General features: G+C 45.2%; 1 protein-coding gene across 1 annotated transcript in view; it reads right to left on the bottom strand.

Moving 5' to 3' along the window:
* Positions 1–11863, bottom strand: part of lrrc52 (leucine rich repeat containing 52) — a gene marked incomplete at both ends in the record, with an annotated part of 14140 nt that extends 2277 nt beyond the window's left edge. The window contains one exon of the mRNA XM_080032440.1: positions 11215–11863. Coding sequence (XP_079888566.1) covers positions 11215–11863 — 649 coding nt within the window. The remainder of the gene's footprint in view (positions 1–11214) is intronic.
* Positions 11864–13498: the final 1635 nt, after the last annotated feature.

Raw genomic sequence — 13498 nt, 5'->3', positions numbered from 1 at the left:
ACGGGACACAACAAAACAAAGTGACTTAGGTCCTTCCTCCCTACTTCTTAAAGGTGCAGTGTGAGAATTAGGAAAAGCTACGGCCTTCAGGGACAAGAAGCTAGTTACTAAAGATGTCATCATCCACCACTGCCTCAAGTCTTTCCACAATATCAAGTGATGAGGTAAAGATGTACTAAGTTATTCATTCTATAGTAGGCTTACTACTTCTTCTTCTTCCAACAGGTGCATTTCTGACTGACACCAATTATGTATATACAAAAAGGTGTAAGGCTATTAGTGTATCCATTCTGTGCTACTGTAGAAACATGGCAGTGCAACATGGTGGCCTGCGCCGCTCCTATGTAGATATAAAAGTTTCATTCTAAGGTATAAAAAAAATGCTTTTATTTTCAAGCGAATTTACACTAATGAAAACACACTTGTGAATATGAGATTATATTTCTGCCAAGCCTCTTCTGAAAAATGCCAATTTATTCAACACACTGTACCTTTAATTCCCTTTATATCCAAACTGACCCCAAACCAGATTACTCTGATGTTTTTCACCGGTTGTATGTCAGAAAGGTTTCAGAAGACTCAAACCAATGTGGCGTTTTGAAAAGGTTTTTACAAGCCTGCCGAGAAAAAAAAAACTCTACAAAGTGTCTGCAGGGGTTTGATAAGGTTTTCCATCAATACAGAGCAATCACCTCACCGGGGGGCTTTGTCTCATGGGGACACGTCGTGCCAATGCTGTGGTCATGTCTGGTCATGTCGAATTGAAGGCTACAGTGTTGGGACTGACTGATGGCCTGCATACAGATATGCTGAGACATTTTTACAGAATTACAGCAAGTGGCTCAGACAGCCGTTTATGTGTATGTGCATGTGTTTGTCTGTGGCAGCAGGAACAGCAAGCGAGGCCAGAGGGCAACAGGCTATTGAGTTAGCAAGTCATTACGGTGATTAGTCATTAGGTGGGTGCTAAGATTACAGCACAGTTATTTTCAAGATAAACTGAGAGGATGGACACGCCGAGGTCATTTTATATCCCCTGCTCACTTTTCTCTTTGTTTCGTTCAGCAGGCCTTCCTTGAGGGGGCAAAATATAATTATATACAGATTTTAAATAAATAAATAAAGGTATTATTAGAAAGCAATTGAGTCTATAATATACAGCTCATGGATGATAAAAAAGAGCAAAAAAATGAAGAAATGTGGAAATGTGGTTTTGATTCTCCTTTTTGAAAACAGGTAATCCCCAGTATTGGAGAGTGGCTACATGAATCACTGCCACAATCTCCCATCTGTGTTCACTAGCAGACAGGTCTCTCAATCACCAGGTACTATCCTCTCTTTTTATGGGCCTCTCTGCATTGGTTCGGTCAGGGTCCACCAGCTGATCTGCTCGGTCTCGTAATTCTGTCAGACTTGCCTCTAGCCAATATGTGAGGTGTTTTCCTTGTGTGTGTGTGTGTGTGTGTGTGTGTGTGTGTGTGTGTGTGTGTGTGTGTGTGTGTGTGTGTGTGTGTGTGTGTGTGTGTGTGTGTGTGTGAGTGAGTGAGGGTGCAGTGTGGTTACTGTCTCGTACAACATAACATGGATGCTAGAAGAGCACAATCAGTGACTGTACAAACACAGACAATAGCAAACAGTTTCCTCGGGGTATTTTGGTCTCAGCTGTCCTTCCTCTGTCACTGTTTCTTGCCCGGTCCCTGGCTGCATGTCATTGCTGTCTGCTCTGTGACGAATGCCAAGACTCATCTCTGAAGCAACATTCAACCAGACAAAGTATTAAAACTTGTCGCCCACTCAAAGGAAGTCACTCTTCTCTCTGACACATTCTGTTCGCCCTTCACCCACAGCGTGGGATGTCCCATAATGATCTTCTGCAGTAGTATCAATTCCAATTCCATCTCATCTCATGTCTTCGTCAAGCGCTTAATGCGGGGTCGCGGAGGCAGCAGCTCGAGCAGCGGACCCCAAGCTTCTCTTTTCCCGGGCTACATTGACCAGCTCTGACTGGGGGATCCTGAGAAGTTCCCAGGCCAGTTTGGAGATAAAATCTCTCCACCTGGTCCTGGATGTTCTCCAAGGCCTCCAGCTGGATGTGCCTGAAACACCTCCCTAGGGAGGTGCCCAGGGGGCATCCTTACCAGATGCACGTACCACCTCAACTGGCTCCTTTATATGCAAAGGAGTAGCGGCTCTGCCCCGAGTTCCTCACGAATGACTGAGCTTCTCATCCTATCTCCAAGGGAGACACCAGCCACCCTCCTGAGAAAACCCATTTCAGCAGCTTGTACCCACGATCTCGTTTTTTCGGTCATTACCGAGCCTTCAGGACCATAGGTGAGGGCGGGGACGAAGATCGACCGATAGAGAGCTTTGCCTTCCGACTCAACTCATCACAACGTTTCCCCACTGCTCCGGTTCTCTGGCCAATCTCACGCTCCATTGTCCCCTCACTCCCAAACTAGACCCCGAGGTACTTGAACTCCTTCACATGGGGTAAGGGCTCATTCCCTACATGGAGTAGACAATCCATCAGCTTCCTGCTGAGAACCATGGCTTCAGATTTAGAGGTGCTGATCCTCATCCCAGCCGCTTCACCCTCAGCCGTGAACCGATCCACTGACAACTACATTATATTTTATTGATCAATATCACTTATTTGAACTTTTCTTAATCATCAGCTCTCACTTGATCTCACTGAAGTTTTCAAGCACTTCTATCCAAATGTGCAATGTAAACAAAGTGCTGCTCTTGGTTAGAAACTGCATTTTCTGAATTCAACACGGGCCATTCCTGTGAGCGCAATATCAGAACACTTTGAGGGACTTTCTTTAAACATTCCACAAATGTCAACTCTGACTCAAGGATTGACGGATTAGATTTTGGAGGTCATAGGTCAAAGGACAAGGTCACTTTGACCTCAAATCTTTTGAGCACAATATTTTAAGAATGCATTGAGGGATTTTTGTCAAATGAATCACAAACGTTCACTTGGACTTGAGGGTCAGGTTCACTGCAACCTTACATGACCTTGTATCATATTGTGGTTTCTTAGAAGCTTTACCTTCATTCAAGCATTAGACACCACAACTGTACTTTCACCGTTCGGCAATTGTATGTCTCCCTGAAGCAAATAACTGCCAGCCCATAGTTTTTCTTTTGTCACAAAACATATAAAGCTACTTTTTAAAGAGAATTCAAGACTACGTTGTATATATCACAGGAAACAGTGGCAGCTGGGATGATTCACTCTGCGTTTACTGTCACTTCACCATCTGTTTCTCCGTCACTCTGTGTTTTTGTCTCACTCATCTCATCACTTAGACGGTGAACCACTCAGACACCGTTCTGGCAGCCGCAGAATGCCCTTGACATTTTCAGTGTTTTTCACCAGCCTGATTTCTCTGTCTTCTCTTCGAAGGTGTACGCCTGAGCACTTTCATTTAAGGATACTAATGCTCATGAATTACTTTGTAATCATTGTGAAAATCTATCTTTTAAATGTTTTTTTTTAAAAGAGGCCAAACCTTTTTAATTTAGAGTTTGTACAACTGGCCAACTTGTGCGGAAAATGTCCTCTTATTTCAACTTGGACAGATCCTGGCACTTATCCTATATTCATTAAGCCTGCAGAGAAATTAAAAACCCATAAGCTTCTTTTAAGTCTCTCCATGAGCAGCCCTCATAATATCTCTCTGTATGAACCAATTTAGAAGAAGAGGAGCTCCCCAGGAACCAAACGGCAGGACACTCTCCGGTTAGAGTGTGTGTGTGTATGCAAGCATCTAAGTAAGAAACTCATAGAGAGGGATGGAGATGTGTGTGTGTGTGTCTCTGTTTCCGCAGCGTAGCATAAATGAGAGGGTCTAATAGCTGCAGTTTCAGTACAGTGGCTGCAGCCTTAAAGAATTCACACCTTGTTGCCTGCAAGCTGCACTGCAGATTCATATTCCTCCACATTAAACAAACAGCGGCTGGAAGATCCTGCAGCATGAGATGCATGCAGCAGGATTGCACCCCACTCTGCCCTCCAAATATGGGGGAGTCAGGTTTGATCATCAATCCAAATGTCTTCTCTTGGCCTGCACTCGGGAGCATGGTGGTCATCTGTCCTCACTGTGCAAAGCCCCATTCTGTTTCTGTTGTGCATGGCAGGATGCCACTGTTTTATGGATGATATAAGCGGTATGACAAGCGGTGCTACTGACCAGACACAGACCCCTGCAGCTCTGTGCAATTCCACAGGCCAGGGGAAAAAAGGGGATGTACACACTTTATATACAGATACAGGGGACCACAAATACACACACAAAATGACACAATTGATACTCAAACACTGCACACAAGCTTAGCTTCCCGGGATATGTGAATGGGGACCAGAATAATGTTTCTCTATTTGATATACAACAACAATGCACCAATGTGGGAGATTGTGTGTCTGCATACATTAGATTTGTGTGTGTGTGTGTGTGTGTGTGTGTGTGTGTGAACTTGTTCTAATGATCTGCTCTTCGGTCCTCTGTGACACCCTCTGTGTTGATTAGTTCATACTTGCTGCTTTAACTGTGTTTCCTCTCCTATTGCTCTTGATTGTTCATAATCCTCCCTGAGTGAATATCAGCTGTTGTACTGGAGTATGTTCTGTTATTGTCTCAGAAGACTACTTCTGGTGTATGTTTGTCGATACAGGGCGGACTCTGTCTTGCCCTCATCCCACCAGCACTAGCTTTAGAGGGTAAAGCCTCTACGAGACAGACCGTTAGTCACTGTAACTCCAGGCTGTAATAGTACAGATGCAGCCCCCTTAGCTGTCGGTCCACTGATTCCCTTAACCAGCAGAAGAAAAACACTTTCTTGCAATCGATTGTCGTCTCAGTACGACTTCTACACAAGGTGATGCAGAGGTGGGCCATGTGGTAAGTGGGTCGAGACTAATAGTCTTTAATGCTCAGAGAGCGAGGGATAACCTCACAGAGATAGAGGGATGCGCCTATACTCGTAGATTTATGTTAAGTAACAAGGTTCCAGCCTAGATATTTTGAAAGAGAAAAATCTCTCGACACTCGACCGTCGACCAACCGATACTGTTACTCCATAAGTCAGTCTGTTAGTTTGGCTGTCAGTGATATAGTTGGCGTTCACAGTTCTGACCCCGCTTCACTATGGTCTAGCCCAAAACTGGTTAAATGTTTGCATTTCACACACACATGTTCACATCACACACGCACCGATGAACAGAGCTGTGAGGACTGAACCTGAGGCACAGAGCCTGTCCTGTGACCTGGGAACACAGCTATTTATAGCAGATTAATTATGCCAATGCATATGGTAATGAGTATGGCTGTAGTCTCATATAGAGGGGGAGGTGGAACCTACAGTATAGCCACACGCATCCTTTCAATTACATAGGATTAACCAAAGTCTACCATTAACCTTTTGACCCCAGTCCAGCCCGTTTTACTTCCAGGAGTGCTTCTTGTTTCTACTTTCCCTTGTGGGACTCTGTAGACGACCTTGACCTCTGACCTCCATGTGGAAGCTGGCTACTGACAATAGGATACGAATAATTTTTTATGGACATTTTTTATTGCAAAGACGCAGACCTTCCATTGATTTCACTTGAAACCAGTCCAGGTACACATCAGTGCACAAGGCTTAAATTTCCCTTCTGGTTACCAGTAAAACCGTCCCATGTGTTAATGAAATGCTGATTTTGGTCTGAACGGCCACATTTTTTATGTTAAGTGTCTACATATACGCCCTAACAACATGTGGAAATATGATTACTTTTTCTTCAAGGTAATGAAGTTATTTTCACGTTGGATAAGATCTCTCCATCTAACCATATTTTTGGGGAACCTTTTCTTCCTCTCTCTCTCTCACATAAATGAACTGTTGAAATGATGGTTGGACAGGTCAAGGTGGACACATTAAAAAAAACTTTTCAACCAAATTTTTAAAAGAGGCTGTTTCCTGGAAGCTATGTGACCTACGTAGAATCTCGGCGTTCAAACTAGCTTTATACGCATCATTCTGGGGTTGGCTACGACTAAGAATAGCTGACCTTTTCTCTCCATCGCACGCCTTCTCACTTCTCGCCTCTCAAATACGGCATTAGTCAGATTACCACCATCCATCCTCCTTTCCATCATTTCTACATACGATCCCTTCTTCCTCTGGCGTAAGATTAGAGATGGAGTGAAGGTCATATAGCAACATCTCTCTCTCTCTCTCTCATTTTCTTCCCTCTATTGCTCTGTTCATCGCGTCTCATTCCCACTCTGGCACGTTAGCGTTATTTCTTCTACCCTTGGGCCTTTCATCACTCCATTTCCCTCTTCCTTTATGCCCTTCCATTTTACTCCGTTTTGCTGGGTCATCTTGGCATTCTCTCCTCCTCTCTCTCTCTTTTCCAGTCTTACTTTTTCTTGGCTATAGCATTATTGGTTGGACACGCTCGGAGCCGTGCACGCAGACTCACACACCCGAGCTCTCCATCCCCTCCAGTGCCTCAGGTGATCTCATCAACCAACGCACCCACACACACAAGCATCACATCTATCTTGGTTTCACAGAAACATAAAAATACATATACAGGCTGAAGCACTATACACAAGTAGGCCAGTGGAATTTGATACGCTTCTCCCCAACAGATGGGTCTGAGGAATCATGCCAGCTGATAAATAATGAACGGTCTACCTGTATTAAATTGAATCGATGCCTCCTTGTCATAATAAATGTTTTAATGGATTTGAGTGACAGATCGGGGGCACTGACCTTTTGCAGTCCGCTTGCTTTTTCTCTTTCCTTATCTGTGTCTCTCTGTTGCAAAGTCCGTCTTAATCTGTTTGCCCACATTTTTTTAAACATGTATCTAACCCACTCTGTTTTATCTTACCCTTTTGTCAAGTAATCTAAGAGGCACTTTCATTAACAATAAATCAAATTCCCTACCAACTTTTTTCCTTTCATTCTTCAATCCTCTGACCTCCTTTTATGAAGATTTAAACTGCGTGGTACTCTGCCTTGGCTCTCCCCCTCTGTGGGTCTGTGAGCTGTCGAGGGCACAGACCCGACCGGCAGCTACAAACTGGAGCCGTAATAACATCATCAACTCTGCCAGTCCAGGACCAGACACATACATTATGTGGATTTAGCTTTTCAAATAAATAGACCTGCAGTGAGTACAGCGGGCCTTTCAACCAGCGGGTACTCCCTAATGACATACATAGGAAAGGAAGGTATGTTCAATGAGAGTATATAGTGCATTGATGGAGAATATTTAAGTGTGCAGGACTGGGAGAAATCATGTAAAAATTGTGACATTAAAGGTTCAGTAAGCGGAATGGTCAGTTTAGCTAACTTCCTGTCAGTTACTGCAGTTAGCGGTCCCCTCGCTATTAATGCAACGTGGTCTTCAAGCAGCGAGTTATCTAGCATCATATCAGATAAGTAAGTGTGATAAAACATGATAAAAACCATGAAAACAGACATTGGGAAGGAAATGTACCTGCTCCGCCATTGTAGGCGCATAAACATTCACCGATCTGTCGCTCTGGGCGTGCACCGGCACTGAGACAGGTGCCGGTTTGTAGCGTTCTCTCTTCTGATTGGATATCAGTTTCGGGATCCCCGAAAAGTTTATTTGCTGATTACATGCAGAGCGGGTGATTGAGAGATCGGCTTTATGAAACGCACACACTATGTAAGTGATCACTGTATGAATAAAGAACGATTTAACACTTATATTGACATGAGTAAACCGCTTACTTCACCTTTAAGTCTTTAATAATATCTTCAGAATAAACAAGTCAGGCTCATGAAATGGCTGAAGGCTGAGCCCTATCAATGGAATATTCAAAACCACATAAGGAGATTAACAGAAATAAATAGCTAAGTAATTTAAGACTGAATTTCTTAAAATGTGATGTAATGTGAATACACAGTATGAAAGCAGTTTATAAAAGCTGATGCAGCAGATAAGACTGTCTATTTAGTGGATATGGTTTAGCGTCTATTAGCTACGTTCAGTTAATAATGATAATGCACTTTCTTTCCCTTTTTACTCTTTTTTTATTTGGTAAGGCTGAGTTAAGAGAATCACCATATTTTGGGCCATTTGGGTGCACAACTCCAAAACAAGCTTGATATACATTATTATAGCCCATAAAGCTGATATGGCTGACATGTTAACGGCATACTAAGAGATTGTAATCTAGAACCCTTTAAGTCAAAATCAGCAAATATCTTCACACCATCCGCTACCGACTATTTAAACAAGCTGGCTCAGAGCAAGCAGCTGTTAATGTTTATAACTGAGATCAGAACGTCGCGGATTGACGTTTCGAGGGAGGGGTCCGGCTCGGTCACTCGCTCTGAGCGCCAACTATTGCAGCGCTTAATATAAATATAAACAAATATTCGCCACGCGTTCGCTGGGGTTTACCTAGACTTTCTCTAACACACAGCGTACTGCAGACACAAAGCAACGTGATCCTTCATCTGGAACCATGTCACCTGAGGAATGTTTCTCTCTTTTTTATCTCCGCTTTTGGTCTCCACATGCTCCTTTCCTTTAATCATTTGTTTTTTTGTATTTTCAATTGAAGAACTGTTCCAGATTGAGATTTGTTACCGACTTGAGTCTCATTCCCTGCAAATCAGGAAGATGTTGCAAATACAGTAACAGAGTGACTTATAGTAATAAAAGAACATACAACCAGCACACCAAGAGGCAATGACCTGCAGCAGCTCAGACACAGCATGCTGAAAGTCATACAGAATATTTTGACACTTGTATCACTTATTTCTTTATTGCTAAAGAAAAATGTGTAATAGGGGAGAGTGGCCTAAGTTGTGCAACTTTTCACTCAAAGTGACTTTAAAGTAAGGCCTTGACAGTACTCAACTCAAATATGTACATATATTTCAGGGTGTTGTGCATCCCTGGCAATAAAAACTTTGGATCTGGAATAAACTGTTGAAGAAATATAGCTTTCTCTAACTAAGCTAACTCTTTTTCTCTGTTTCCTTTTTTCTTATGAACAGGACAACTAGAAGGTGCAGTCAGCGATTCTGTAAATCGTGTGTTGTCAAAATAACTTTTTGTCAAACTACCTTGCGATTGGCTACCTGTCAGTAGACAGCTTAGGCTCTGTAAACGGTCATGTTGCCAGCTACAGTGGGGCCCCCTTGGTTTACATACCCTTTGTTTACATACCAGTATACAGAGCCAGAGCGTTTTTTGTTCAGCGCACACACAGTATGGACAGGTGGCGCATATTGAGGAGATATCAGGAGATATTCACTGATTTTGACAAAACATAATTTTGACAGCAAGCGTTCTCCAGAAGCCACGCGTTGACTTTTTGGCTTTTTTTTTGTTGTCAAATCATGTCAGCCTTTCTCACCGACAGAAGCCTGACACACACACACACACACACACACACACACACACACACACACACACACACACACTCACACAAAGACACACTGAGTGACTTGGACGCACGCAAAACACAAACAAAGACACAGAAGAGAAAGAGACAGTGAATAGAAAGATTTTCCTATCAGTAATGGACACCCTCCGTAGCATCAAAGGTTCCTGGGGGAGTGGCTGTGTGAAGACGATGCACACAAAAACACACACACAGACACACTTGAAGGCACCTGATTCATACTCAAACTGAGAGCTAGCGACAGCTGGAATCTGTGTTTATTAGACTCACAGCCCTGCAGTCACTTCAGAGGGCATTCATGACCAAGGAAACACACAACAAGCTCACTTGACCCCATTCACTCTGTTTAACTGCTTACCGTCTATGTGCGAGTCTGACACACAGTGTTTATGTATGAGTTTTCGAGGGCATACAGTAGTTTGGACACAGTGTAGCTTGCTGTGGAATATACCTGTAATGTTCTGCTGGATATTTGTTGGGGTTTTAGTACCAGTACAATTGTGTGTGTGTGTGTATGTGTGTGTGTGTGTGTGTGTGTGTGTGTGTGTGTGTGTGTACACCGCTTTGAGCGTGTCTTGTTGTGGCACTAACGACATAGCTCCCTGTCCCTTAATCCTATTCCATCGTCTCCCACAGGCCCATGCCTCAGGGTGTCTGCAAGCCTCCCGATCACATGTTGACTCACACACACTGAAGTGGAGTGAGTCACTCGCGCTCACACACACCACGCACACACACGCGCTGTCCTTCATAGGGAGCATAGAGTGGTCCAGCTTTTTATAAGGCACCATCATTAACCATCTGGACTGAAGGGGACCAAAGCATGCAGCAGTGGTGGGAGCGCCAACACAGAACAACAGGTGCAAAAGGACACTATCATCTCCTTAGCGTTGTCAGGACCCACGAAGGCATAAGATACATGGGGTTTATGATATGATATGAAGGTTCGCCTGCCTTTAGAGTTCAGATTGACTAACATTTAGGAGCAGAGATCATCTGAGCTTGCCCTCGTTGATTAGGTCTAGAGGCAAACTGTTGGTGGCGTCTTTGTTCACTGTCTATTTCACAGTTATTAGAGGATTGGACAGCCAAGGCAGATTTGCTGTTGAAATACAGTACATGTAAAACACGTTTGCAGACTAGTTTAGGCGTAAACTGGAGAAACATTATTTAGACATGAAGAAGAGCATGCTTGAGGGTTTGTGCAGAGAGGGCATAAGAATGAAATCTTCAGACTGCTCTGATTCTGAGGTCAAACCATCAGCTCTAGTGTGTGTGTGTGTGTGTGTGTGTGTGTGTGTGTACGTGTGTGTGTGTGTGTGTGTGTGTGTGTGCGGGCAGGTGTGTGTGTGCATACTTATCCACAAAATAAAGGAAGAGCAATTGTGCAATAAGAGGCCCGTCGGGGACTAAATTGACCAAGCGCCCACAATCAAATTATCTAAATGAGCTGATGTGACAATAACAGCTGATGAGACCTTGGAGCGTCTTTGGCTTAGAGTTTGTTTACCTGCCAGCAAGCCTGAGAGGAGCCAACCTGAACAGGAACATGGTGGCAGGGCTGCTCATAGGCCAAATAAAGTATGCAGCTAGAATATGTTTATTCTTTGATTATTCAGAATAAGTCATTTAAAAATTAGATTATCCCCTTTTTGGACAGTTTAGGTCACCCATCAACCAAGCAGTGTGCTGATTTGCTATGTGGTGGGTTGCAGTTAAGGTTAGGGGTATCTTTCACACTCGATCCATCCATGCTCACCTTGGAACTTAAAGCCCTCTATCTGCACCCAGAGGCACAGGTCCTCCGTGTCACAGTCGCAGCTCCACGGGTTGCCGCTGAGCCCCAGCGACCTGAGAGCGGGCAGGGCGATCAGGCTGCTGATGTTGAGGACCGTCAGATTGTTCCGGCTCACATCCAGCACCTGCAGGGCCATGTTCTCCGAGAAGGCGTCCGGGTGGATCTCCCCCAGGCTCGGGTTATCCGTCAGCCGCAGCATCACCAGCGACGCCAGGGGCCCGAAAGTCCGGTCCTCGATCTGCAGCAGCGTGTTGAACGACAAGTCCAGATAGGCGAGCTTCCGCAAATTCCCGAAAGTGGACTCGGAGATCTCGGTCAGCGAGTTGTTGCTGCAGTCCAGGTAGACCAGATCGGACAGGTAGTTGAGCTGCAGCGCCGGCAGGTCCCCGATGCGGTTGTTGGAGATGATGAGCTGCCGCGTGGCCAGGGGCAGGTCGTTGGGGAACAGGGTGAGATCCTGGCCCGCGCACTGGACCACCAGCTGATCGTCGCACACGCATCGGTCCGGGCAGCCGGCTGTGAGAGCCGGGGAAGGGGTCACCCCCATCACGAAGACGAAGAGGAAGAGGAGCCGGAGGGACTGGGCGCTGGGCTCGGGCAAGAGACGCATGACGAGGCCGCCCAGAGCGTCATGAACTCGGGCAGAGCTGCTGGACCAGGAGGACTCCCCGCCGGCGCTCTCCGGGCATCCTGCATGGGTGTGAGGAGGAGCTGAGCCGAGAGAGGCGAGATGGCTGCTCCGAGTGTCTGGCTGTCGCTGCCTGAGAGCCTGGCTGCTGTTTATATCCAGCCTCGATCTCGATCTCTCTCGCTCAGAAAAAGACTATCGGTCAGTCACTCACTCACTCACACGCACTCTGGCGCGCCACGCACACGTCGCCACGAGACATCGTTTCGTAAGGTGACCGAGACCGAGGGTACGCGTATCACTCTGTGGGGTGAGAATCCTGTAGCAGCTTATCGGACTTTGTCCCGCATGAGAAGACCACAGACGCATTGGATGTTGTCGATCACCCCCTCTGCGACTCCTCTTGGTGAATTAGTTGTTTTCGCCAGCAGAGCGCTTTGTTTATTTACTTTCCAAAGAAATGCCATGACGCATAGAATTCCTCAATCCTGGATGTAGACTTTTTCCGAACTCACGCTGAAGCAGTTCGTCCTTGGCTGTTTCTTGTCTGAGTGTTGATGTCGACACACCACTGTCCAGCAGACCTGTCTGGGTTTTCCTCCGGAGCGCGGAGGAGAGTGCGTCCGTCCACTGCGCTCAGACAGCTCCTTGTGACTGGCTCTGTGCTGCGCTGTGGTGATAACTCCGCGCTCCCTCCCTCCGCAGACACACACACACACACACACACACACACACACACACACACACACACACACACACACACACACTCTCTCTGCAGCTCTGCACACACATACGTGCTTTTGAGTGTGATGTGCATGTGTGGGACTTTGTGATGTGATATCAAAAGGTGACATCACCAGATGTTGGTCCCCTGAGGAAACCAGACATACAGAATGGCTATACCTGTCCGACCTGAGGGGCTCAAGGACATGAGAGGTGTGTATGTGTATGTGTATGTGTGTGTGTGTGTGTGTGTGGGGGGGGGGGGGGGGGGGGTTGTGTGTGTGTGCATGTTTATGGATTTACATCTTGGTTTATAATATTGTCAGTTTATCTTTATGAGGATGCATAACTTTAAGTGTGACAACAGTTGTTAAAAGTCTGTCACAGGAGCATGTGTGTGTGTGTGTATGTGTGTGTGTGTGTGTGTGTGTGTGTGTGTGTGTGTGTGTGTGTGTGTGTGTTTGCGTGAGTGCATAAACAAGGAGTCAATCATAATCTTGCCTGAAAGCAGCAGCCTCTTTGTCATGCACCGATTAAACAGCCTTATCTCATGTGGTCCAGTGGCTAATTTCTCACTCACTCTGTCCTCCAGCTGCTTGTTGACAACATGGTGCATTCAAACTGGATTGTTTTCGCTCATTGATTAATTTTTTGGCATTTGTTCAATTTGAATTTGAAAATGAGTCACACATTCAGCTTTCCACAATTATGTTTCCCTTTCTTTTCCTGAGCATTGGACTGGCATGGGGCTGACAGTATACGTCAATGCACATGTTCTACTGTGTCACTCAATTAAAAAAACAGCAGAACAAGGCAACATCTGTATAACAGTAAGATGATCTATGTATGTATGTATTTATGAATGTATGTATCCTATCGTATTGCCTGAAAGAT

Source organism: Ammodytes marinus (genome assembly GCF_949987685.1).
Source record: "Ammodytes marinus genome assembly, chromosome: 8".
Classification (NCBI taxonomy): Eukaryota; Metazoa; Chordata; class Actinopteri; order Uranoscopiformes; family Ammodytidae; genus Ammodytes; species Ammodytes marinus.
Note: the sequence above shows the minus strand (reverse complement) of the source record. Positions and strands in the feature narration are given on the sequence as shown.